General features: G+C 43.9%; 1 protein-coding gene across 7 annotated transcripts; it reads right to left on the bottom strand.

Annotated features, from left to right (window-relative positions):
- Window positions 1-25,296, bottom strand: BIVM (basic, immunoglobulin-like variable motif containing). Of its 7 annotated transcripts, none has more exons than XM_043535279.1 (10): window positions 25,180-25,296; window positions 18,098-18,689; window positions 16,120-16,246; window positions 14,721-14,816; window positions 14,516-14,620; window positions 13,482-13,576; window positions 11,592-11,724; window positions 10,479-10,565; window positions 9,562-9,658; window positions 1-1,494 (listed from the first exon to the last, which is right to left on the bottom strand). In XM_043535279.1, the coding sequence occupies exons 2-10, from the start codon at window positions 18,576-18,578 to the stop codon at window positions 1,186-1,188; spliced, it is 1,530 nt and encodes a 509-aa protein (XP_043391214.1). In that variant the 5' UTR covers window positions 18,579-18,689; window positions 25,180-25,296; the 3' UTR covers window positions 1-1,185. The 7 variants fall into 7 exon arrangements, with proteins under 7 accessions (XP_043391214.1, XP_043391211.1, XP_043391204.1 ...); XM_043535276.1 differs by lacking the exon at window positions 25,180-25,296 and adding an exon at window positions 20,646-22,713; XM_043535269.1 differs by lacking the exon at window positions 25,180-25,296 and having other exon boundaries at window positions 18,098-19,238.
- Between the last annotated feature and the right edge of the window lie 2,609 nt (window positions 25,297-27,905).

Here is a 27,905-nt window from a genome sequence, read left to right as displayed (position 1 = left end):
TGACAAAGTAGAAAACAAATTTTATTGGATGAAGAAAATTGTCTAAAAGTTTCCCGTTTTTTGGTTAACAAAAGCAGCAAACCACAAAAAACCCTGCATTCCATGACAAGTGTTCATGTCAACAAAATTAATCCTCGAGCTCATCATTTGTATGTAGAATGTTATAACTGCTAAAATGTTTTGGGGCAAAGAAAGTTATATTAGTCCAAATATAGGTGCTTTACATGGAAACCTGAAAAATATAAATTGTTTGCTGACAGATACACTGTTAGGGCTGCTAGCATTTTTTGGTACTTAATAGTGTCACCCCTCATAGAAAAATTAACAAGTAAAAACACTAAGAAATTTGGAGACACAATGAAGGAAAAGAACAGCCAACAGGCCAAAGTGTGTTCAGCTTGGTTATCAGCAAATTCAACTTCATTTTTATTTAAGAAGCCTGTGGAAAATGAAGCAAATTCAGTGCTCACAAAGGTGCTGTAGTAAAAATCCACTACTTTATCTACAGAACAGGCAGAAGAGGGGTAACAGCACAAGCCCCCTACTGTTGTGCCTGAAGCCTGACCCAGAGTAATGTCATTTTCCCCTGTACAATCAATCTCAGGCTTTTCAGATACAATAGCACTAATTTGTACCAGTTGGCAAAATATAATTATTTTAAGGGACATGGACACTAGTCCACTGGGAATTAGACTGAGACCACCCACTCAGTTATGTTTGACAAGTTTTTTGTATTACAATATTTCTAATTGACAGTGGGAACCTTATTGCATTTAACATAAAAATAAAATGTTAGAAAGGAAGGAAATGTCTACATTTTTATCCTTATATAGTATGCAGGATAATCATTTGGAAAGTAATAAGATATAAAGTTTCATGCTTTGAATACTTTTCAATGCTGTTTGTTTACATAAATGGCTTTAACCACAATTTGTTTTTGTTTTTTCCACGGTCTCAAATGCAGTTCAATTATTTGAAGTGACAGTTTGCTTATTATATTTACTCTGATTACAAAGTACAATAATCTGTGCTTATTTGTTAGTTTTCACATCTGATCTCACCCATCGCAACCATACACAGAAGTATGTATTTAAATAACTATGAGATTGCCTTTTATACCATTTCTAGTCATACCTACTCTAGGCTTAATAAACTCCTACCATGTCTTAGCAAAACTTTAGTACATTAGCTGTGCTGTACTAAGTTAATTTCTATCATTCCCATCATAATCAGTATAACTCTGATATCCACTGTTCCTCCTTTCATGAAGATTACACATTTTCTTCCACATGGACTCTTGATGAAAACCAGCACTGAAAGATCTACCCAGATGTCCATGCTGTTTCTTGCTGATATTGTCTTCGCTTTCAGATTTCGCAATTCCTTGTGCTTGTGGTTGTATATCTCGTCTAATGTTTCCAAATGGGAAGTTCCAAGGACCAAACCTTTGCCAATTAAGTCTCTGAAAAGAAATGATACAGTGCAGATTTCCTCCTACCTGACAAAGGTAAGAAGTGTTTTGTTAAAAAGTGTGCAGAGAAAACTACTTAATTATCTACTTAACTAGTATTTTTTATGAAAATCTTTTGAATAGTTATGTGACAAACTGCTTTAGTTTAGTTTCTTCAACTCCTTTACTAGCTCCCTTCCTAATCTTCTACACAGTACTTAAGTTTCCCTATCTAGCATTCACAAGCCAACATAACCCAGATTTTGCCTAACTTTGTTAGCCTTTACACTCTCCACTCAAAATGCACAACTAGCACGGTGTTTCTGTCCTCTTTCTACTCATCTTCAGATTTTCTTCCATGCACCCTTCCTTGCACCTAGAAGACAGGGTTACTCACCTTGTGCAGTTACTGAGGTTCTTTGAGATGTGTCCCCATGGGTGCTCCACTTCAGGTGTTGGTGCATCCCGACGCCACTGATCTGAGATTTTTGGTAGCAGTGGTCCGACAGAACGCGCGTGCACAATAGCTGTCTTGCGGCACCATTGGAGTCTTGTTTAGTGCACGCGCAGCCTGACCCCCTCAGTTCCTTCTCTACCATAGAGTCCTTGTATCAAACTCCAAAGTAGAGGGGAGGCGACTGGGTAGTGGAGCACAGGGACACACATCTCTAAGAACCTCAATTACTGCACAAGGTGAGTAACCCCCTCTTCTTCTTCGAGTGCTGTCCCTGTGGGTGCTCCACTTCTGGTGACTATAGAGTAGTGTCCACTACGGTTGGGGGGACTTTGAAGTTGCATACATAGTAGAGGAGAGGACCGTTAGGCCTAATATGGCATTGGCTCGGGAGGCTGTATAACTGCATAGTAGTTAGTGAACGTATGTTCTGAGGCCCATGTAGCAGATCTCTGAAATGGATACACTATTTAGAAATGCAATAGATGCTGCCATGAATCATGTAGAATGGGATCTGACACCCATTGGGGGTTCTGTCTTATACGTTTTATAACATAAGTGAATGCAGCTCGAGATCCACTTAAATAGTCTACGTTTCGATATAGCAGAGCCCTTGGATCATTCCGTCATCAAGACGACCAGCGTTGGGGATTTGTGGAAAGACTTTGTTTTGTCCAAATAAAAGGCTATAGCACATTGAACATCGAGGGTATGAGATACGGCCTCCTGTGTGTTTCTGTGTGGTTTAGGACAGAATGTAGGGAGGTCAATATGTTGATTAATATGGAAGGTTGAAGCTATTTTAGGGGGGAATTTTGGGTGGGGCCGCAACGTGATCCTGTCTTTAAAAAAAGATTGTGTATGGCGGGTTGGCCATTAGTGCACTTTTCTGACTGACCCTTCTAGTGGATGTGATGTGTGCAATAGGGAGCAGGTAGCCAGTGGTTCGAAGGTGGGGGGGGGTCTCATAAGGCCTTTGAGAACTAGATTTAAATCCCATGTAGGCATGGGTGGCTGTACTTCAGGGTAGAGATTCTGAAGGTCAGTAAGAAAACGTTTTGTGGTCGCATGTGCAAATATCGAAAATCCATCCATCTTACAATGGAAAGTTGTGACTGCTGTGAGATGTACTTTAATAGAGCTCGTGGACAGTCTGGAATTCTTTAGCTCCAAGAGATATTCTAGCACTACTGACAGCAGTGTAGCTTTCGGAGTGAACTGTTTGTTCTAACTCCATATGGAAAATCTTTTCAATTTTTGCAGGTAAGTATTGCGTGTGGATGTACATCTGCTGTTCAATAACATGTGTCTGACTTGTTCCGGACAGGTTAACTCATGTTGCTGGAACCATGGAGGAGACGTGCTTTCATATGGAGTTTCTCCAGGTTCGGATGGAGGATCTGACCATTGGCTTGTGAGAGGAGATCTAATCTCAATGGGAAAGTTCGTGAAGCGCAGTCATGCATAACGGGTACAGGTACCAGGTCTGTCTGGGCCATGCTATCAGGATGATTTGGGCATTTTCGTCCTGTATCTTGTGCAGGACTCAGGATTAGTCGGACTGGCATAATGTATACAGGAGCATCTTGTCCCATGTGAGTAGGAAGGCATACCCTAAAGATTGAGGTCCTAATCCTGCCCTCAAACAGAATAGCGGGCATTTGTGATTCTGAGATGTGGCGAATAGATCGATGGTGGGAAAACCCCATCTTTGGAATATCTGTTGTAAGACTGTGGGATTCATTTTCCATTTGCGCTCCTGTCAGAACCTTCTGCTTAGAGTGTCGGCTGTGGTATTTTGGCATCCAGAAAGGTATGAGGCTGAGATGTCAGTTTGGTGATGGATACACCAATTCCATAGTTTGATGGCCTCGGTGCATAGGGAGTGGGATCGTGCTCCCCCTTGTCTGTTTATGTAGAACATGCATGCAATATTGTCTGTCATCACTCGTACTGTCTCGTTGCTTATGAGTGGAAGAAAATGGAGGCAGGCACTCAATATCGCTCTGAGTTCCAGTAAGTTGATATGGAGATGTGTTGCCGTTGGTGACCACCTGCCTTGGATTGTGTGATGATCCAGGCATGCGCCCCCACCAAACTAGGAGGCATCTGCTGTGATCATAACTGAGGGTAGTGCTTGTTGAAAGGGGATCCCTGAACAACAATTCTCTGGTCTTGTCCACCACCGAAGGGATTCTAGCACTTTGGGAGGTCGTGTTACCAACTTGTTCAGACTGTGTTTGATGGGTTTGTATACTGAACCCAGGCAGCCTTGGCGTCTGGCATGTTTTACCATGCATATGGTGGCAGCCATGTGTCCTAGTAGTTGTAGACGGATTCTTGCCATGATTCGTGGGCAGATGGAGACGGTGTCTATGAGATTCTTTATAGTCCTAAATCTGGTTCAAGGTAGAAATGCTCTGGCTTGAACCGAATCAAGGTGTGCTCCAATGAAGACCAGTTGTTTCGTGGGTATCAGTGTTGACTTTTGTATGTTCAACTGCAACCCTAATTTTTGGAAGAGGGCGACGGTCAGTCAGTTAATTTTTTTTTGTCTCTGCCTGATTTGGGCCTTTCTAGAGGCAGTCATCTAGGTCTGGGAAGAATATGATCCCTTGCTTAAACAGCTGTGCTGCTATGACCACAAGCGTTTTGGAGAATATCCTTGGTCCAGTGGACAGTCTGAAGGGGAGTACCCTATACTGGAAATGGTCGTGTCCAACTGTGAATCGGAGGAATCATCTGTGAGATGGGTGTATGGTAATGTGGAAATACGTGTCTTGTAGGTCGAGGGCTGAAAACCAGTCCCTCTGTTCCAGCGCTGAGATTGTTGTGCCTAATGTGACCATCTTGAATTTGTGGGAGCATAGGAATTTGAGTTGAGTTTCTGTATGTCTAGTATGCATCGCCATCCTCCATTTTTCTTCTGGGGCAAAAAATAGTGGGAATAGACGCCCTTCCCTCTGTATTGTGTAGGTACTGCTTCCACAGAACCGAGATGCAGAAGATGATCTATTTCCTGCCTTAAGAGGTGCTCATGAGAAGAGGGACGGGGAAGAGAGTAGGATGGGGGGAAAAGAAATAAAGGGGATGGTATAGCCCGACCTTATGATTTCTAAGACCCAACAACCTTGCGTGATGCATTCCCTTGCATGGTAGAAGTGTCTCAATTGGTGGCTAAATGGGCAAAATAGCACTGATGTGAGGGGGAGGTCGTTCAGACCCTCGACCAACCTTTCAAAACCATTGCTTGTTAGGTGGTGGTTGTGAAGCCGCTTGTTGAGGTTGTGAGAGTTGGTGCCTCAGAGATCTATTTCTTTGTCTGTTGGACTCATATGGTCTGGACTGAGGAGGGTTGAATTGTGACTCTCTGGCATGGTGGTAAGGCTGATAGCGCTTTCTCTTAGTAGGAGGTGTGTAGATGCCCAGTCGCATGTGAGTCTTTCATAGAGTGAAGTACCTCATCAGTCTTAGATGAGAACAATTTATCTTTGTCAAAGGGGAGGTCTTCCACCTTAATCTGAAGCTCTTTTGGGATGCCGGATGACAAGAGCCAAGATGCTCTGCACATTACAATAGCTGTGGCGTGTGCTGCCGTACTGGCAACATCCAGGGAAGCTTCTAGGGCAGTCCTGGCTACTAGTTATCCCTCGGTGAGCAACGTCTTGAATTGTGCTCTTTTATCTTCAGGAAGTTCGGTCATAAACTCAAATAACTTCCCGTAATTGTCATAATCATATTTCGCCAGAAGGGCGCTACAGTTAGTGACCCAGGATTGTAAAGTGGATGAGGTGTAGATCTTCCATCCTAAGTGGTCTAGTCTCTTGTGGTCTTTGTCCTCAAGTTTGGATCTGGACTGGGGTTGTTTGGAGTGATGGTTTGCCACCTCAACTATTAACAAAGTTTGGTGGTGCGTGGGAAAAGAGAAAGTCCATTCCCTTGTCTGGCACGTAGTATTTGCTATCAGCCTATTTGCATGTGGGAGGGATGGTGACTGGTGTATGCCATACCATTTCAGCGGGTTCTAGAATTGCATCATCTATTGGAAGTGCAATGTTTGAGGAAGGTTGCAAGATTTTGAGCAGCTTATGTTGGTTTTCCTGGACCTCCTCTAATGGGATGTCCTGGCTTAGTGCGATTCTCTTAAAGAGTCTTGAAATTGTTTGAAGTCATCTGCCATTGTAGATGGAGGTGGCATGATGGCCTCATTGGGGGAAGAAGAGTTGTGCGTTGGTGAGACATCCTCAGGGCCTGTTTCTTCCTCTGGCTCCTCTGTCGTCTCCTCTAGAGCTACAGATGTTGTAGCCACTGGAGATAATGTAGGAGACTGAAGTTCACCTCTGGGTGGCGATGAGGTTCTGGCATGGTGGGCTCTGTATGCTGCCCAGGGATCCCATGGCGGCCACTTCATGGGAAAAGCATGTCCGTACAATGGCTATGGTGGTTGACTATGGTGGCTTTTAGATCTCAGTGTACCCCGAGCAGGTCTTTGGTGAGTAAGTGAGGATTGTTGTGGGGAGAACACTCCTCCGTCCTGGTCCTCATCATCGCTGTCACTGGGTACCGACGGTGCCGTGGGCTGTGTAATGACACTCCTTGTGGACAATTCATAGGTGTCAAGGAGTGCTGATTGGGACATGAATGATACGGAAATATCCTGCTGAGTGAGGAATTGCTGCAGTGCTGGTGGATGCGGTGCTGAGGGTTTAGTTGCGGCTGAAAGGTGTGCAGCCATCTTGTGGCTAAATTTTGTAAGTGCCAGTGGACCCATCGCAGCACTATCAGTCGGTGCCGGCAGAGGTGGCGGTGATGAGCATGGCAGTGGCACTCATTTTGTGGTCGGCACTGGAGGTGGCAGCATGGTTGGTGCTGTGACCGCTGCGTGTGCCAGCGTGGTTGGTGCCACGGAAGAGACATGGCGGTGCTTATATCTTGACTTCCTGCCCTTTGCTTCGGGCTCAATGACATGGTCTGTACTGGAGATGCTGGGGGATTGGTAAGTGCTGATTCTTGGGGTTGTCGGCACCGAGGGTAACGACCTCACAGGGGACTATTTCTTTTTATGCAAATCCCTCTGAGGAGAGGTCAATGCTCACTTCCTCTTTTCATCAGAGGACAGAGCCGTGCTCTCTGTCGGTTCTGACCTTGTCAGCAAGGACTTAGGGGGAAGTTTTGGTTGGTCATTTTCTGTACCTGGCTGGAGTGACTTCTCCATGAGAATCATTTTGAGGCAGAGGCCCTGGTCATGCCAGGCTCTCGCCTTCAGGTTGTTACAGTGAACTCACTTTTGGGGTATAGGTGATTCACCCAGACATCTCACACAGAGAGAGTGTTCATCAGATCGCGGCATTGCTTCTCACCAGGAGCCACATCTTTTAAAGCCAGGTGAGCTCGGCATGTTTCAAAAGGAGCAGGGAATGGGAGAAAAAACTTGTTTTGAAAAAACAACTAACTGCTAATTAAGCTAACTAGGAACTATAATAAACTTATCTAAGGTTTCTTTACTATCTGCAGGGGAAGAAGCTGTCACACTGTCCCGAGCTCATCTTCAGCAGAGGATGGTTGAGAAGGAACTGAGGGGGTCATACCATATGCACACAAAACGAGACTCCAAGGTGCATCCCGACTGAGTACTGCTACTGAAAATATCCGATCAATGGTGCTGGGACGCAACTACACCTGAAGTGGAGTGCTCACAGGGAAGGCACTCAAAGAAGAACTACCTCCTCAACCCATTCCACCATGCTTCAACCCTCTCTGCCTTCAAGTCCAGTCTTAAAATTCAATTCTTCTCAGAGGCCTAATCCTCCATAAGAAAAATTACACAAATAAAAGCCATGGAACAAATCGAGACACATGCACTGTTTTTTGTCAGATACTACTTCCCCATCCACTGTACTTTATCTCCTGATTACACCGTGCTATACTAAGTGAACAAGGAGGTCACACAATCAAGTTAATGTCAGGTAAAATTTAAAAATCAATTTAAAAATTCACTATTTCACTAAGACAAAATCCAGCTGCACTAACAGGGTGTGACATTCTATACCTTGGAGGAGCGCCCTGGAACCCCCCTATTCCTTATTTTTATATAATCATGATCTTACATCTAAAGCATGCCTTGTAAGGGGAAAGGTTATGATCTGCTGAAAGTCATTTCTGTATCCATATATGTATATCATTAATGCATATGAAGTTATGAAAATTGTGTTGAATGGTTGTCACTAAAACATGCTGTAAATTGGGGAATCAGCCAAATATTAGCTCCCCAGAGGCAACAGCAAGGAAAGTAGCCAACACCCGGGTGGGGTGTTAAACAACTCATCAACAACCATTGTGCAGCAATTCAATGGTTCACCTGCATGAGGCCACACCAGGGGAGTTGCTCAATCTTGCCTGGAGACTCAGCAATGCCCCCAGACATGCCTGGACTTGTGCTCCCCACAAGGTTATAAAGGAGGTTATAAAACAGAACACAGTGGCCACATGCTGGGCTTTTCTCCTTCACCCATCTACACTGCAAGCAACAAGGACACTCTGAAGACTCCAACTGAGGGGACTGGCCCAGATTTCAAGGGTGAAATCTGTGAATTATGAACTGCACTATCCAGTGGGGTGAGAAAAACTGCTTAATCTAGATGTTGCCCCATCTAATAGGGTTGAGAGTTTAGACTGCATGCTTATATTTTATTTTATTTTGGTAACTAACTCTGACTTTTTGCCTATCACTTATAGTTACTTAATCTATCTTTTGTAGTCAATAAATTTGTTTTACTGTTTATCTTTACCAGTGAGTATGTATGAAGCGTGTGGCAAATCTGCTCAGGTTTTGCAAAGGCTGGTGTATATCGACGTGGTGAACCAATTAATAAATATGCATTGTTTGTCTTGAGTATTGCAAGACAGTATATTCCTGAGGTACAGTGCTGGGAGCTGGGGTGGGGGGTGGGGGTTGGCACTGGTGCCTTTCTCTGTGAGATTTATGAGTGGCTGGGAGCATTCATGCAATCTAGCTGAGTGTGTGGGGTTCCACATGCTGGCGTGCTGAGTGATCACAGCGCTTGGAGGGGCTTGCTGCTTGTCACTAGCTAAGCATTGTGAGAGATAGCCCCGGCTGGAGAGAGTTAAGGAGGCACAGCAGTCCCACAGTACCAGGCTGCACTCCAGGGATCTCATCACACAGGGACTGGGTAATAGTATGCCCCCAAAAAATTACACAGTAAAAAGGGATAGGATATCAAAGATGAAGGGCCAATAACCTGGACTGGCATATCCTACATCCTGCAAGGCAGACCTAAACTCTTGTGCTCTGCAGTGTCTCTTTTAGCATCTATGTTTGGTTTTCTGAATTTCCGCAGCATTCCCTCTCAGCAGAAGTTATAATTAATAGATTCAGAGATTCCAAGGTCAGAGGGGATCACCGTGATCATGTAGGCTGACCTCCTGCATAACACAAGCCATAAAACTTCCCCAATAATTTTCATTCCGCCAGACATGGCAGCCATAAGATTTGAACTCTGGACTTCTAACACTATAGTAAGAGACTTCACCAAAAGTTAAATTACAGCTTCTTTAGTACAGCAAAGTATGAATAAGCTCATTGGAAAAAAAGTCTCATGCAAAAGTTCTTTCCCCAATCTTAATAAGTCAATATTACCTTCTTTGTTTTTCTATACTGCAGACCCCTCTCCAGGTGCCGAATATCCAAGTATTCCGGATTTTGAGTGTTCAGGTCTGTAACAATATCTATCCACCTACAAAATAAAATGGACTAACATGTAGAAGTGATCACAAAAACCATTTACCACTAGAATTTATGGTCTCAGAATAGCTGGACAGAACACCAAGGGGGAGGGCGGGGATGCACAAATTTTTACTTCTTTACTGTCAGATTTTTCCAACCAGCTCTGTTCCCATGGGTCAACATACCATCCCACAAACAGGCAGGAGAAAAAGTCAGAGAAACCTTTTTGCTCACAGTCCCCATGTTTTGGTTTGTTTTTTTTTTGTTTTTTGGGGTGGGGAGTGTGGATTTTTTCAGAAATTCTGATGTTTAGGAGAAATGCTGTTTCCTTCCTCCAGAAACTGGTACCCAAGTTTTATAGATCCAGCACCAAGTCAGATCGAGGAAGTTGTTGCAGTGAATCAGTTCCAACTCAGACAAAAATAAAATCTCTTAAAAAAGAGCTCTCTGAGTTACACCTTTTCTGAGTCTTCAATATTTTCAATATTTTCTGATTTGTGTTTGTCTATTTCGGTGGCAAACATGTGGGACTGGAACCTTGTCTTCTGTACATTATACTCTGTGCTCACAAAAAAACATTGTGGACATGTAGATTTAATCACAGAATTAGTAACCCAGGTCAAGTATAATATGAAAAATCAAAAGTTTCACTAAAACCCTGACTTTCCTGAAAATACTGAATACTCCATGAATCATGAAAGCTACAAATGGTTAATGTACTGCCCATGCCTGACTGGAGAGGGAGTTCTTAGAAGAAACTGAATGTTTTAAGTACCTATATTCTAGAAATTTTTTTTAAAAAGGAGAGAGCGAGAAGTATATAAACTTACTTTTTACAGTGAATGGTAGGGTGTTTTCTACTTGGTTCTCCAATTAAGATCCAATATTCCACTTCTTGTTGCAAGAGGTGACCTCTGCTGAACAAAAATACAATTCTAGTAAGACTCAGCGTGCATTCTGCAATGAAAGACAGCAGCATATTAACTTGCTATTGGTTTTTAGAATTTTTTATTGAAATATTTTACAACTGTTGGTATAGTTGAGACAAATTACAACTGGCTACTGAACTATTAAATAATGTATTACCTATTATAAATTAGCAAAATAGATTACCCAAGAAACAGGACTTTGATTTCTGGTCCAAACTTCTGCTTCACACAGGAAACTGAGGTTGAAAGTGACTGTTCGTTTCTTGGAGATAAGGAACATCTTGCACTGTGACACACTGCCCCCTCCCCACTAATAAAAACTGATGTTGACTGACTCATCAGGGAATTCTGTTCAAATCTCTCACTGGAAGAATGGTGACCACAATATAAGGCCAAGATGTGATATCTATGCAACGATGAAGACTGAAGGCTCAGAAAGCATGTTTAAATTAGAAGAAACTTTTTTCCTCACCATCCTTGTTCTCTGAGAGTGCCTCCAAAGATCTTACTTTGTCCTGCTCTTAAGACATACCCCTAGTGTTACTATCCCATGGCTGTTCAGCAGCCTATGTGAAACAATCGGTGGCTTCAATGAATTCTATTAAAGTACTACTCCCATTTTATAGATGGAGAACTGAGGCACAGGGTAGATTAAGTTATTTATCTTAAAATAAAACAAACCACCACACAGGAAGTCTGTGGTTAAGCTAGGAACCTAATGATAGTTTCCTGAGTTCAAGTCCAGCACCCTATCTTCCTTTCACAACTTAGAGATTTAATTATTAAAACCCACCTCACAGCTACAAGGCAAAAACAAGTGGCCAAGATTTGCTGCTGAGATGATCAACAGCAGACCTGGGAACTCTGTAAAATAATGAGACATTTCATTTCCACTTAGGGGGCTAGCATTCTGTTCGTACAGCACTCAATTCATGTGTAAATGCAGTGATAATTTGCAGTCACCATTTTGGTGGAAGATTCACAGAGGAGCAAGCATAACTACAAGATTCTTACCTGTATGCTTTACTAGCTTTTACAGGGGTAGCTTCAAATCCAATTGGACAAAAATAATGATTTTGGCAATGATAGATATAGGCCATCGATTCATCTTTCAGTCCTTGTGTTAACTTTACCAAGGCCCCTGCAGCTACAAAGAAAGGTCTGATCATTCTCCAAAGTGCTTTTAATCTTGCATTCAGTATCAAGCAGAAGAGATCAGTTATTTTTCTTACATTTTCTGGTGTTATATTTATTGTTACACTGCACAAGCAGCAGCATGATGCATTATGGGAAAGGTTTGCAATAAACAAATATATTTGATTTTCAATTTGTTTCTTTCAGATCCCATTCTCTAAAAACATATTACCCTGAATCAGTTACAAAGAACTATTTCTCTGGAAACAGCACATAATTTAAATACTTGCATCATTTAGATCTGAATGAAAGTATTTGGGGAGTGGGGGTTTCCACCTTGCAAGAGAGTCCTAATTAAAGACTTAGGGATTATTTTTGTTTTGTTTTGAACTACATAAAAATATTGTAAAGCTGACAAAAGCAAGAATATTCACAACCATTCAGAGGAATCCCACTGTCTTTAATTCCACTGACGCCAGTTAATACAGCATTTGTAGTAAACAGCAAGAATATATTAGAGAGACCTGTAATTCTTAGATAATTGGTTCGCCAGCATTTTCATATTGGGAACCACTTCTTGAATAATGATCTTCTTGGAAAACACATCTGAATCTTGACCTCAACATATTCCTTAACCCAACTATAGTGCTTCCATACTGGAGAGAGACTAGGAGAGCACTGAAACAAGAAAAACTTGTTTCTCCGCTTTACACACAAAATGTTATTTCCTCTCCATGGGTACAGAATTTAGCAAATTGTCCCTCATAACTGCAGTAGGGATTGCTAGCAATCTCCCAGGTCCCTTTGCAGTACAGTGCATCCTATATCTTAGCTACTCCTTCACTTTGACAGTTTACTACCAAAAACGTTTTTTAAAGGTTCAGCTATATTTTTATATGCAGACTAATTTTCAGTTAGAGGCTTATACATTCAGAAAGGAAGATAAAATCTGAACAGCATTGTTTAGCTACTGTATTATTACTGGTAGGATAGCACCAACTGTAGAACTAATTAATGTTGGTGGGCATTCTGCCCAAACAGACGGGGTTGGACTAGATGACCTCCTGAGGTCCCTTCCAACCCTGATATTCTATGATTCTATGACATCCTGCTTTCAGCTCAACATCTGAAGTTTGATATATGTCTTGGCATTTATGGGTTAGAAGACCATTATAGACTCATGTAGTAAAGTTATCACTTACCTAGTTCACACATGCTGCAAGTATTCCCAATCAAATGTGTTGATTAACCAATTATGATTATTTCAAGGAAAATTGTCTCATTTGATGCATGACAAGACTAAGAAACATTGTATAAGATGGGTGGCATTTTTAAAAAGTGCACTGGTCAGTTAGTATTTTTACATTGTAAGTTTTCTGAATCTATTTTGTATAAAGAATTCCCAAGTATTAAAACATACCAGTTGGTGAGATATGCTGTTCAGATAAATGCACATCTTGAGAGAGTAGCCAGATACAGATTGGGAAGCCAAAGGCCTCTAGCACCTTAGGAGTGCAGCTATTTCACAATAATCACATATAAGGTATATTATTTTAGTTAAAAGAAGGAAAAATTGAGTACAGAGAGAGGAGAAGGGAAAAAAAGGAAGGTTAGAAAAGCTATGCAGCTCAGAGCCATTTGTTGTTCTGCCTGTAACTGCATAAGTTGGGATTATTTAGTTACACAAATTGTTCTCTTGATCCTAAAACATTTTACAATACAGTTTTCCAATTTACATACTAAATTAGTGTCTAAGATTTACCTACTTACCAGTTTCTCCAGCTGTCTTATTCTTCCCATGAGGTTTATATAGAACATATGAACATCCTTTTACATGGAAATGATCATTAATTTGTCTAAACCATCTGAAAACAATAAGACTTGTTTTAAAGATTTTGGTATTTTAACAAACACTGAAGCAAAATAATTCTTAATATTTATACTTTTTTTTTGCAATCTTCTCCTCCTTTAGTGATTTAGAATATAAACTCACTGGGGTAAGGACATTCTTCTAATGCATTTATACAGTACTTTGCACAATGGTGGCCTGGTCTCAGATGCTATAGTATAGCATAGATGCTAGATGCTATAGTAGTACAAGTAATAAATAATTCATCCCAAGGAGCTGGAAGGGCCACAAGTCTGGTAATGGATATACAGCTTTTTCACCTTTATCTTACTAGTTCAAATCCCACACAGATCTATAACGAACAAAGTTCTTATTCTCAAGTACAGCTAATTAGAGGTCTCACACCAAACCCTAAATAGGTCTGCACATAAAACTATCATGGCATCTGACATATTTGGTGATCTCTTAAAAGAGGCAAAGGACTGAATGGATAAGGAGAACTGACATGGAGACTTCTAAAAAGAAAGGTGAACTATGGATTTTAAAAAAAAAAAAAAAGGGGGGGGGGGGGAGGGGGAGAGCTTCCCCCCATTGTTAGCATTTGGGTACCCTGTGTCACCATTCCAGTGCAGGCTCCCAGCAGAGGCAGCGGTAATGCAATGAAAGCATAACTTCAGTCTTTAGTGACTACAGCCATCAGTTTAGAAGCATACAAAAATACTAGGACAGCAAAAACAGCTCAGGAAAAAAGCTATTAAAAACAAACTCTGGGCTCTCTTATCAGAACCCTTAACGTTTGCTTCATTGTTCATGATGTTTTCAGAAAGCTCAAATAAAACACAGTGAGTTAGTCAGAGTATATTATTGCTGTTTTAAGAGCGACAATCTAATTTTTAGCATTAGAAAATTATTCTATACATTAGCATTTCCGTTGCTTCAAGAAAACAAATTGTACCTCATTAAAGTTGTATTTCCTGTAAAGGGACCAAACCTAATTTCCTCAAATGGGGGTTGAAAGCCCAAAATATGCAAGGCTTCTTCTTGAGTAATAGGTGGAAGGCTGAAAATGAAATTGATAATCATAATTAACTATAATTAATAGAGTATTTAGATAGCCATTTTAGGTTCCTTGACATTGAAATGGAATAGAAATGACGTACTTTCCAGTCCCCAGTGTGCTATATAAGTAATTCCAGCAAGATACTAGAGAGGAAATTCCACAGGAAGTCTTGTATTGGGGTCGGCTAATACAGTACCTGAGGAGAAAGAGAAAATTTTCTTTATTTAGATATATGCAGCTTGCTGCACTTTCATTTATGACAATTTACCCAAAAGTCAAACAGTGTTTTAAAAAAACAAAGTATTTTGTCTCACCTTGCCTTTAAAATAAGTCATTGGTAAGACTCAACCTCCATATACTAATTTAAAAATCCTGGAGTAAGTATGCCAATTTATCTTTCATGGGATTTCACCCAGGAAAAGTAAATAAAATGGAAATCTGGCATATTTCACAAGCACAAATCTCACACCCATTCATTTTCTGAACATTTCTAACACTAGGTGGTGATGTGGATCCCACTCCATCAAGATCTGCACTGAGACCACCAACTTAATTCACAAGGGCCTACTAACCATAGAAATAATTTTGAGGCAGAACTGAAATAGGTCAAATCTACATTTGATCTTGTGGAAAAGATTACATGTATCCCAATAACAATACCTTAGCCAGCCAGCCTTTCAAGTCAATAGCTTTCAAATACTGCAATCCCTTACTACGTTGCAACTCTTTGGAACTTTACCAATGGAGGTGACTTTAGGTCACAGAGTCCCTATCCTCACCTTTATTTCCCACGCCATAGAAACCTTCTGAAGGGTTAAAATTAGTTTAGTGGCTTCAGCCCATTTCTTAGTGAACATTCTGTAGTACATTCACAGTTCTATATGACAGAGGTTTTGCTCCAGTAGCCCCGACCACAAAAGAAGGGCAGAAAGTCAGAATAAGCTACACTTGTATGTGAGTAAATTTACACATTGCCTGCTCATGCTAATGGGGTCTCAATTTTTATTAGTACCAAATTCACCCACAACTTTTTTGTTCTTTATTGAAAGTAGAAATTTCCTAATATGTAGGAAATGTAAATGATGGCACACAGTAACTTAACAACAATAAGGATGGGCAGGAATGATGTCCCTAGCCTCTGTCGCCAATGAGCGACAGAGAATGGATCACTTGATGATTACCTGCTCTGTTCATTCCCTCTGGGGCACCTGGCATTGGCCACTGTCGGAAGACAGGATACTGGGCTAGATGGACCTTTGGTCTGACCCAGTATGGCCGTTCTTATTTTCTTATATAATGTTCACCACAAGACCCAGACCCCTTGTAGTAAGTATCAGGTATAGTTCACTAACTATGTTTAACAGATCCCATATACCCTTCTATCCAATGATTAAAGAAAAACTATTACACATTAACATTTAAAATAAGACAGCCACAACAATATTTACAGACAAGCTCTGCGTACTATGGTAATCTTAATTATGACTTTTAAATACTACCATCTCCTGAGGTCGAGCACTTTCCGCTGCTTTATTTCTTCAACGGTGGAATGTTGAGAACACTCCCTGTATTGTTTGCTTTTTTTGTCCAAAGATTTTTTCTTTGTTACTTGTTTCTTCATGTTGCCTGCAAGATAAATTTTAGAAGCAGTCAATGAATGCTTAATATACAAGCTAAATATTTCCACTATAATGCCCTTACCAGAAGGCATTCAATGTACTTCTAACAAAAAGACAATATGCTGCATGGATAGAGATGAACTGTGATTATTTCCATTGAAAGGAAAAGTTAGCTTTTGAACTGGGACTGCCAACAGCTTTGGGAAGAACCAGTAAACAGGTATATACCTTTTACACAACAGCTCATTTTACTGAAGAATATTTCTATTCTCTATAATCACCTACTGATGGCCTCCACAAACATTGTGAGCCTCCCTCACCCCAGCCATCCTAGGAACTGGTGGCCTTCCATGACCTCTCCAGAGCCATCTTGATGCACTAGAGGGAGAGCAGGCCACTGACAATAGCCTCACATTACATATCTAAGTCTTACATCTAATCTTTTTACTGCTAATCTGCATAAACAGCGTCTTCTATATCCAGCACTAACAACCACACTTTCTGCCTGGAGCGCCCAGGGACATGCAGAGGGGAAATATATCCCCAGGAACTTTCCCTTATTGCAAGTCACTGTACGGGAAGAAGAATAAAAACAGCTGAGAGGGAATAATTTCAATCTTGTTTTGCGACTACATATTTCTGAACCTCAGTGAAATAGTAAGCTAAATTAGAACTTGACTGGTCAGCCAACTCATAAGAAAAATCTAAAGCAATGATTCTAGGCATGCACAGTGATTATAGACTAGACATAAAAATCAGTTGTGTACATATGCATGGTCAATAAACCATTAAAATCTTTTGCTAAGCAGAAACAAGAGGAACACAAAACAGTGGAAAACACAATTACTTTAACATCATATACATACACAATTCAAAATACTTGAACAGTGTTTGGGAAATTTTGACTTCTTCCATGCATAATAAATTTAATTTTATAAAGATAACATTTGCTTTTGTCAGTATTCTCACAGGAGCCTTTGGGCAGTTTTTCAAGGTAGCTGGATCAAAGCTGAAAGTCACAAGGTCAGAAATTTCTTCCCTTTTAAAAACAGACTTCAGTCAGCTCTAAATAGTTTTATTTTTCAGACAGTGACAAAAATGTAATACCAAGAGAACACAATAATAAAGTATTCATTTGCCCCACCGTTAGGTGGAAAAGAGGTTGGATTATATGAGCACATAAGATTTACAACCGTGGTTCTCAAAGCCAGTCCGAGAAAGCCCCTGGCAGGCCGGGCCAGTTTGCTTACCTGTCACGTCTGCAGGTTTGGCCAATCGCAGCTCCCACTGGCCTCGGTTCGCTGCTCCAGGCCAATGGGGGCTGCGGGAAGTGGCGCGGGCCAAGAGATGTGCTGGCTGCCCTTCCCGCAGCCCCCACTGGCCTGGAGCGGTGAACCATGGCCAGTAGGAGCTGCGATCGGCCGAATCTGCGGACACGACAAGTAAACAAACCGGCCCGGCCCACCAGGGGCTTTCCCTGAACAAGCGGCAGACCGGCTTTAAGAACCACTGATTTACAACACCTTGTATTATTTCTACACAGCTTGAAAATGTATGCTATATCAAACAAATTACTGGGTTCTACAGGAAAGCAAAGGTAGAGTAAGGAAGCAAGAGCCACCAAGTTGGGAACACTGCAGCCACTTCTCCCCTGGCCTGACCCGACCCACTCCTATCCAAGCCCCTAAGACCAGCATCTGTGGGGCCAGCACAAAAACCATTTCTACAACACACAGATGGTGTGTGTGTTCATCTACATAGTTCCAATGCACAATGTAAGTGGAGGAGGGTCTTGCATTGGCCCTCCACATCACTCATGCAGCATTTTTCTGAATGGTGCAGTGCTGTACTGTCTTACCTGCTCTGTTTTTCAGATTTGAGGTCACTCCATTGAACTCTGATTTGTCAATTTCCCATGCCAGTGGAAGCTTTCCAAGACTACTAGATAAATTTTCCAAGTTAGTGTCTTCATGGTAGATTATCTCTGAAGCTCCACTTTGAATGTCAATGAAGTTAGGTGTATTATTTCCAACATTTAAGGCAGCACTATCTGGTAGGCAGGCACTAACTGTAGCACTTGGACTTTTATGAACAGACGTTACCTGATTTAAAAAAGCATAGTCTGAGCAGATGGTATAAATTTTTTCTCGGGTGTGAGTCACAGGACATCCCCACGGATAATGCCCATCTCCAGTAGGACCCAGTGACGCAGCAGATGCATCTGAAGTGCAGTATGGCTTTACATCATCATGAAGAGTAGCTTCTGGAGATTTTTTTTCAGGTCTGTTTTCTTTATGTCCAGAACCATTCTCCCTTTCACCTTCTGCAACGTTAGGCATTGAATGATACTAAAAAGTTCTGTCTAGTTAAGAAGTGTTCAGCAATTTTTTTTTAAATAAAAATTCAGCCTACATCATTGCCTGCAGATTTGCAAGCTACTGATGAGGTATCTGCAAGAAGGGAAAAGCAACAGTTACCACAGCACGCCTCAGTTGATAAACAAGCTATATACAAACTTTAAACAAAGGCTTTTACTTTAATAATTGCAAACAATGAGAGTTGCAATACATTTCATGGTATTTCAGAATACAGAATGCTCTGCACTGCTGTCCAAACATTTGCTTTCTGTAAGTGCTGCTAGGATGCTGCTATATATAGAGCTTTCATTATTTGTGAAGTGCCAAGAGCATACTCTGTGCTGACAGTATACAGACGTCAACCCTCAGTAAGTTATTTTTTAAAATAATTTAGGATAAAATATAAATAGCTTTTCCACACAGAAAATGAGCATATGCATGAACACTGCAGTTTATTTTTTCTACCACAAACATTTGTAACAGTAATTCAGATCTCAACACACTTTCCAGTCATTACTGAATTAAAGGGATATCAACTAAATGACACACACTTCTCACTGAAAATCTTACCTAGTTTTGCTATAAGAGAAACTCAGATTTATTGTAACTAGAAGAACAAAAACATTTCCTTTTCAGTTTATGTATTTACCATTACTTGCGTACAGTGAGTCATTGTCTTCCCTATATAGTCACTCAGTCTTCCCTTTCGTTTGTGTGGGTCTTTCACATAGCAACAGGGGAAGAAAACGTTTGGGGTTTGGTTTTGTGTGCATGTGCATGTTTGTTTTATACAGACAAGAAAATGAGGCAGGTGTACTATTAAAAGCTACTTTTAATTTAAGGTTTAAAATCAAGGTGATGGCACCCTTGAAATCATCCATATCACTGCAACGTGGATAACAAATAACGCTGTCCTCGGGAGCCAAAAAAATCTTAAAAAGAAAAGGAGGACTTGTGGCACCTTAGAGACTAACCAATTTATTTGAGCATGAGCTTTCGTGAGCTACAGCTCACTTCATCGGATGCACCGATGAGCTCACGAAAGCTCATGCTCAAATAAATTTGTTAGTCTCTAAGGTGCCACAAGTCCTCCTTTTCTTTTTGCGAATACAGACTAACACGGCTGTTACTCTGAAAAAAATCTTACCGCATGATAGGTGAAACTGCATTATATCGAACTTGCTTTGATTCGCCAGAGCGCGCAGCCCCGCCACCCCAGAGCACTGCTTTACTGCCTTATATCCAAATTCATATTATATCAGGTTGCGTTATATTGGGGTAGAGGTGTATGAGGAAACACACACAGAAAAGTTAATATGCAGTGTTGTTGCTGTGTCAGTCCCAGGATATTAGAGAGACAAGATGCATTTAGCACAGGGGTGGGCAATTATATGGAGGGCCATGAATGCTCACAAAATTGGGGTTGGGGTGAGGGAGGGGGTGCAGGCTCTGGGGTGGGGATGAGGGATTTGGGGTGGAGGAGGGTGCTCTGGGCTGGGACAAAGGGGTTCAGAGGGCGGGAGGATCAGGGCTGGGACAGGGGTGCGGAATGTGTGCAGGTTCCAGCTGGGGGTGTGGGCTCTGGGGTGGGGCTGGGGATGAGAGGTTTGGGGTGCAGGAGGGTACTCCAGGCTAGGATAGAGGAGTTTGGAGATCGGGAGGGGGATCAGGACTGGGACAGAGGGTTGGGGCACGGGGGGAGGCTCAAGGGGTGCAGGCTCCGAGCGGCCCTTACCTCAAGTGGCTCCCGGAAGTAGTGGCATGTCCCTTCTGCGGCTCCTACACGGAGGTGCGGCCAGGTGGCTTTACTCACTGCCCCATCCGCAGGCACTGCCCCTGCAGCTCCCATTGGAGCACGTAGGAGCCAGAGCAGGGCCATGCCACAGCTTCTGGGAGCCACGTGGTGCGGCCACAACCCAGCGCCCTGGCCAGTGCGGGGCCAAGCCACTGGTGCAGCTCGCGGGCTGGCTTAAAACGGCTCATGGGCTATAGTTTGCCCACCTGATTTAGCATCTTCCACCTTGCATTTACCTATGACGATCCACGTACCTTTCCCAGACCTGAAGAAGAGCTCTGGGTGGTGCTCGCTCTCCCACAGAAGTTGGTCCAATAAAAAAAAGATATTACTTGAGTCACCTTGTCTCACAGAAGAGGTAAGTGATTTGTCCAAGAACTAGAAACAGAACCTGGGAATGCTGACTTCTAGTACCTATGCTTAGCCAATAAACCATAACCCTTCTCCAATACACTACTTTGTACTTATGCATGATAGGCAACGCTGAGCAAGGGTGTAGCTATGGGAGTTTCAATTTGCAGTACATATAGAGGCCCTGTCGACACTGGTAAAATGAACATGTGTATTTGCTACCATTTCAGGTCCCACTCCTGCAAAGGACTCTGCATTGGTAGGTCCCACTAATATCACCATAAATTACACTGAGACAAGGCACAGCCAAGTTGTTACAACCACACCCCGGTACACATCATTTCCTAAGGTAGCTAGAGCTACAGTGGTTTGTACCTAGGGTGCTATCAGGAACCACTGAGCAGAGCGAACCCTCCTTCACTAGAAGGCTCAAATGCCCCTTTATCGGCCAGCGCCACGCACACGGGAACATTGCATCTGCGTTTGTATGCAACAGGCAGCAACGGCATTAGAACCCTCCGTCGGGCCTGGGACGGGGCGGGTAGCTCATGACGCCGAGATAGCAGCAGATCTTCACATCGCGAATGCCCCACCCACACATGGCGCTGAATCAGCAGCTCACACCATAGTCACCAGGTTCCAGACTTAATGTTCTGGTGGGAGGAGCCAGAGCAGCCCCAGCAGAGGGCAGGATTTCACCGCTCACTGGCCAGCTGAGAGGAGCAAGTGGCTGCCGCAGCCCAAGCCAGCACAGCCCTGCCCAAGGGGCAGTGGCCACCACAAGCTGTGACAGACCCACCCCACCCCACCCCACTTCGCCTCAGGACGTGGCACATGGGGAGGCCCCCCCAGTCTCTCGCCTTCCCCCCGGGATGCGGGCGCTAAAGGCCCCGGTTCGTTACCTGCATGGTGGCTCCTGTGTCTCTCGCTCGGCAGTGGCTGGGATGTGATCGCACCAGAAACAGAGTAGGGGAGGCCTCAAGCTCCGACTCACCTGTGCCCCCCTCCTACTCATCACGGCTGCCTGGATGATACCAAACCTCACCAGAGGAAGGGGTTGGGAAAGGGGAACCCAGATGGCAGCGACCTCCCATAGCCCCTGGATTGTTGATGACAGCCGGCAGGGTGGAAAATGTGCAAGGACTGAAACAGAGCAATGTATCTCCCCGCCCTTCCCCTACCAATGGTATTGCCCACCGCTGCCACAGCACCTTGGGGCAGGACGAGGGGGAAGTGAGGGAGGGACAGTTGTTCAGTCAATGAGAGTGCGGCAGAGGTGTGGGGGGCAGAGCTTGTGGGAAGGACTGATGGGTGCCGTGACATAGGGCAGCTGGTGCAGGCTGTGCAAGGGCTGAGCCCATGGTGGTGGGGTCCTCCCACCCTACACCCAAGAGCTGTTACGGTGTTGTGGCTCCGCCCAGGCCATGGGTGGCCAGATATTGGGGAGCCACCCCCCATCCATGTGGGGTGCGACACACGTATGTCTTGGCTGCACCAGTCTGGCTGGGGGCCAGGACAAGCTCCGGGATGTTAGTGGGAGAGGGGGACCCTGGTTGGGGGGACTGGCGGGCTCCCGGGATAGAGGAGAACTGAGGGCAGATTAAAGGTGGCACTCAAGGGAGTGGGCAAGCCACAGTGCCCTGGCTGTCACCGCGGAGCAGGCAGCCCCTCCACGGTGAGAGGGGCGAGGCTGGCAACCAGCATAGGTACACATGGACTCCAAGGGTCTCTCTGCAATTAGAAAATCCTGTATTGCAGAGTTATCAACGCTCATGATTTTGTCCTGCATCTCATGGTAATTATTGTTTTCCTTAAAGCCCCAACTTCTGGAGTCAAGTGAATATGTGATGAGTTCAGCCTTCATTCTTAAAGGAAAAGTAAATTCTAGCCACAGGCATCAACTTTGTCATTTCCCCAAGGGTGCTCGACCCCTGCTCTGGCCCAAGCCCTGCCTCCACTCCACCCTTTCCCCAAGGTCCCACCCCGCCCCACCTCTTCCCGGCCCCACCCATCCCCTCCCCTGCTCTGCCTCTTCCCACCCTGTTCCACCCCCCTCCCTCAAGGGTGCCCCCTCCCCACGCAGTGCCTCTTGCCCACTGCTGAACAGCTGATCATGGCAGGCAGGAGGCACTGGGAGGGGGAGGAGCTGATCAGCAGGGTCATCGGTGGGTGCTGAGCGCCCACAATTTTTTTCCCATGGGTGCTCCAGCCCCGGAGCACCCATAGAATCAGCACCTATTCTGGCCCTTGTGGTGGTGGTGAAAACTTCAAAATATGACCCCAGTGCACCTAACGCGTCAAAAAGCAGAAGGCAAATAAAAAGAACATCAAATCTATTATTTTTACATAATCTCATGGTTTTAAAGCCAAACTTGTGATTTTTGGTGACTCTTACTCATGATTTTTGAACATTTGGAGTTGGCACAGCTATTGCTGACAGTGGCTGTCTGCCATGGGGCTCCCCTTGGCAGCTGATGAGAACAGACTGGCTGCTAGGGTTGATATAACAAAGCTGTTTCCTTACAGTTACCCCAGCCCAGGCTACATGGTGCTCTGTACCTGTGGCACTTCTGACCTAATGCTGAAAACGTTTTCCCCCATCAGCTAACTTGTTTTCAAATTTAGCTGAAACAGTGACATCGAGAGACTCATATTGTAATCCTGAGTGGGGCCTCTAGCCACTACCACAACATAAATATTAAATACAAATATATTTATTTATGGCGATTTATCACAATACATTAAAAAAGCTGCCCATCTGTGACTCTGGGTGTTTTTGATATTTAAAAAGGAAACACAGAAGGAGCTAAAAGCTATGAGCTTCTAACATATAACATTTAATACTATAAATTATAAAATTGTATATTTAAGCCTTATAACCCATAAATAGAGCAGTCCCTAGCCATAGAGGCACTTCAAACAGTGGCAAGGGGACTATGCTGCATAGAATGAGTCCTCAGACTAGAGATTTTTTTGTGGCCCTTGGTGGTAGGTACACAAACTCACTGATTTCTCAAGGGTCTGATGGTCCAGTCAGGTTTGCAACTCAGAAAGGCCTGGGGGGGTGGGGGTGGGCGGGTTAGGAAAAGGGCAGGCCCAACACCAAAGCCAGAATTTTATGTGACTGCTTCCAACGGTAATGTACATCTTAGAATGGAGAGCATCTTCCCAGGTTTCACTCTTTGGAAGCCTTGTGGAACCATAGTTGGCCAGCACCCTTGATTGCAACTATGCAACAATTTCGCTTCCAAAGCTTTTTTTGAGCCAAATTACTATCATTAGGATACAACAGTACTGGCCTGGCCAGACAGACCTAAAAATAGATTAAATGATTTAAGATTATTTTAGAAATTAGTTTGGTATTGACAAACTGTGCCAGATTGTGCTCTGTAGATCCATGAACAGAAAGCCCACATCTCCCACACAAGTGGGGTGAGAAGCTTAGTAACCTCTGAAGATTCTGTGGATGTCTCTCCAAGCAATAAAAAGTAGGGGGAAATATTTTACTCAGTTGAGTCATAGAAAGTAAGGCCAGAGAGGACCACCAGATCATCTAGTCTGACCTCCTGTATATCACATGTCACCAGCATCCGTACACTAAACCCAACAACTGAAATTAGACAAAAGTATTACAGCTCACAGGAGACTAGACTATTATGTGCCACAGGCACAGAATAGGAGGGTTTGAGGTGCATCCCTACCTGAGGCCCCTGCAATAGCCAATAACAGGGAAATGATTAAGTGAGGTATACCTAGGTCAGGGGTTCTCAAACTTCATTGCACCCTGACTCCCTTCTGACAATAAAAATTACTACACAACTGCCAGGAGCGGGGACCAAAGCCCGAGCCCACCCAAACCCTGCTGCCCTGCATGGGGGGAGCCAAAGCCCCACCACCTCAGGCGGGGGGACCAAAGCTGAAGCCCTGCCTGAGGCTCCCTACCCAGGGTTGAAGTCCTCAGGCTTGGGCTTCGGCCCCAGCAAGTCTAAGCCAGTCCTGGCGACCCCATTAAAACGGGGTCCTGACCCACAGTTTGAGAACCGCTGACCTAGGTAATCCTGCCAAGTGACCTGCACCCACACACTGCAGAAAGCAAAAAGCCTCCAAGGTTTCTGCCATTCTGATCGGGGGGGGGGGGGGGAGGGATTCCTTCCTGCCCCTAAACCCCTGCCCCCCCCGCCAGAGCCCAGCCAGCGGGCACCCTCTGGCCCAGACACCAGCCCCCACCCCCCCTCAGAGCCCAGCTGCAGGGTAGCCCCCAGCCCAGCCAAGGGGCCACCCCCAGGCACCAGCGCCCACCCCAGAGCCCGGCCACGGGGCAGCCGCCAGCCCGGACACCAGCACCCCTCCCCCCTTTTACTCCCTCCACCCCCCCAACTTCTTTGCTGTCCCGCCAGGGGCCACGCTGCGGCGCGAGCGCGCCCCGCCCTTCCTCACCCTTTGCCCGAGCTGGCCGGCCTCCCAGGCCCGCTCCTGTCCCCGGGAGAGTGCGGATCAAAGACCGTGCAGCCTCCAGCCCAGCCAGGCTGGGCGCTCCGCTCGCTGCGAGCTGGGCTCTGCAGAGCCCAGCGGCGCCTAGTGGTGGCCAGAAATGCTGTGTGTGTGTGTGTGTGTGTGTGTGTGTGTGGCGGGGTGAACAGACACTGCTGCAAAATTCGGCACAATTTCCCCAGGAGTAGGGCGATCAGTTAGACCCTGAGCAAGAACCACCCAGCCTAGCACCCCGCGGGAGCGAATTCAGAGCCCTGGCCCTATCTCTAGCTGTGGCCATTCCTGATGCTTCCGGGGAAGGAGATAACAGCTCCCCTGGCCCCAAATCCTTCCTGACTCTTCCAAGTCGGTGGCTGAAACCCCTGATGAATGAGTTTTTTAAGAACATAGGACACAATTTAACTCGGTAGCCGTGATATTTCCTTTTAAAATAATATTGTTCTTGAAATTCTTCTCAATGTAACTTATTCTCTGTGTTTTTACACAAACCTATTCACAATAACATAAAAAAATCTATGAAATAAGGGCCCCTTCTTGGAGATTTAATTTACTGTGTATTTTGTGTTTCAACACAAAAGTACTGATAGACTTTTGTTCTTTTAACTATATTTTATGTATATGTATTTCCAATAAAGGAACATTTCTTGATGAGGTTATTGTCAATACCGTTATTGGGAATAGGAAGAACATACAAAGAATAAAGTGTCAGGGCTTGGTGTTGTCAGGATAACTCTATTTTTCCTACCACCTTCAGTGATGTATACAGAGTAATAGGGTTACAGCCGTTCTGTCCAGGGCACAGTAACCAGGGCTGGTTTCAGTAATATGTCTAGGGTCCCTTTCTAAAATAAATAACATGTGTGACACAGTCCTTCTAAAACCTTCTCCCCCACCACCGCCAGTTTCACAAACTTAAAACCTAAATACCCTGGTTACCTTTCTATAATGATCAAAATCGTAAAGTGAGGAACATGATAAGCCCCCTCACTCTTACTTATATATAACTCAGTTTATTGAAGACCCAGAGAGCATACAATACAAGCCTCAATCACCTGTAACCTCACGCATGAATTCAGGTAAGCCTACTGGTATATAAGCAGGCACTAGAATTCTGTCTGCTTCAATCTAACCCCACCTATATCTTGTAGCCACCCAAACTAGTACCACAGACCCAGCATCAACACTGGATAACACAGAGCTCAGCATGTCTAAATAGGCAAAGCAAGACATCTGAACCAAATCCACAGGGATGTTTTGGATTCTCTACCCTACCAGAGTCTAATACTTCTCAGTTCAGGGTGGCTCACATTCCCCAGGCTATTCCTTTCCAAATTTCTCCCCGCTTTCATAAATATATGTACCTGTACATATGAAATAATATCATTTCCAAAAACAGAACACAAACTCTTAACAATACAATAAAACACTATACAGAAAAGCATGAGGGCATAATTATTTATGTAAATTAAACCTGACAAGAGCTGATTTCATTCCCTGTTTAGCCTTCTGAACTCTGGGGTTTACAAGGGGGTGCTGAAAATATGAATATGCTAGTTATTAGCCCTAATCAGATCAGAATCCTAATGTGTGTATAATTTCAAGTGGCTTAGGTGTTGACTCCATGGGTGCCCCAGGGCTGGAGCACCCACAGAAAAAATGAGTGTGTGCTTAGCACCCACCAGCAGCCAGCTCCTCACATCCCCAGTGCCCCTGTCCGCTGGCAGCCCCACCAATCAACTCCTCCCCTTCCCTCCCAGCGCCTCTCACCCGCCACAATCAGCTGTTCCGAGGTGTGCAGGAGGTGCTGGAGGGGAGGAGGAGGAACAGAGATGGGGTGCACTGGGAGGAGGGGTGATGCAGGGGCGGGAAGAGTTGGAGCGGGGATGGAGGCTTGGGAGAAGGGGTGGGGTGCGGGCTGGGCCTAGGGCAGAGCGGGAGATTGAACATCCCCAGGGGCCAGAGGAAGCTGGCATCTGTGAGTGGCTAAGTAAAATATTTGTTTCTTTTTACAGCTGTTATCCGTGTATTGAGTCTGTGTATTTGAATCATTTTCACCAATAAAGAACTGAACCAAACAAATCTGTTACAATGTATATCGTGTGTATAGGAATATGCTGAGGCTAGGGTAAATAACGATTATTATACAAGCCAGTGTTGCTGAATCTTCAGTGTTTCTTCAAAGTCACTATTGAATGTGTAATTATCATCACAAGTCAATAAAAGTTAAGCAGCTTTAAGATTTCAGGAAGAAATATGTATGCAATAATTAAATTACAGTCAACTTGGAAAAAATAGTTAAAAGTAGTTACAGGTACTATGCCAGTTTCTGCCATTTTTTTTACAATAATATTTTCCTATTTTTAAAATGTTTATTTCCTACCCTGTTGCTGTTTGAAAGACCCACACAAACACAGAACCTATGAGCTGGAGCCCCAAAGGGATTTAGGCACCTAATTGCCACTTTAGATGCCTAAATCCAATATTTGGACCTCCAATAACCCTGCTCGGCTATCCCCTAATCATGTAGGTGCCTAAAATACTTAGGCATCTAAGTTTCTGATAAAGGTCCCCATGGCACATAAAAATCTGGCAGCGATCACTCCAACAGCCACTTAATCCTGACAGCAAGATGGCTAAATCCAGGCAGGATCCTCAAAATAGGCATTCCCTAT

Source organism: Chelonia mydas, chromosome 1, assembly GCF_015237465.2.
Source record: "Chelonia mydas isolate rCheMyd1 chromosome 1, rCheMyd1.pri.v2, whole genome shotgun sequence".
NCBI lineage: Eukaryota > Metazoa > Chordata > Testudines > Cheloniidae > Chelonia > Chelonia mydas.
Note: the sequence above shows the minus strand (reverse complement) of the source record. Positions and strands in the feature narration are given on the sequence as shown.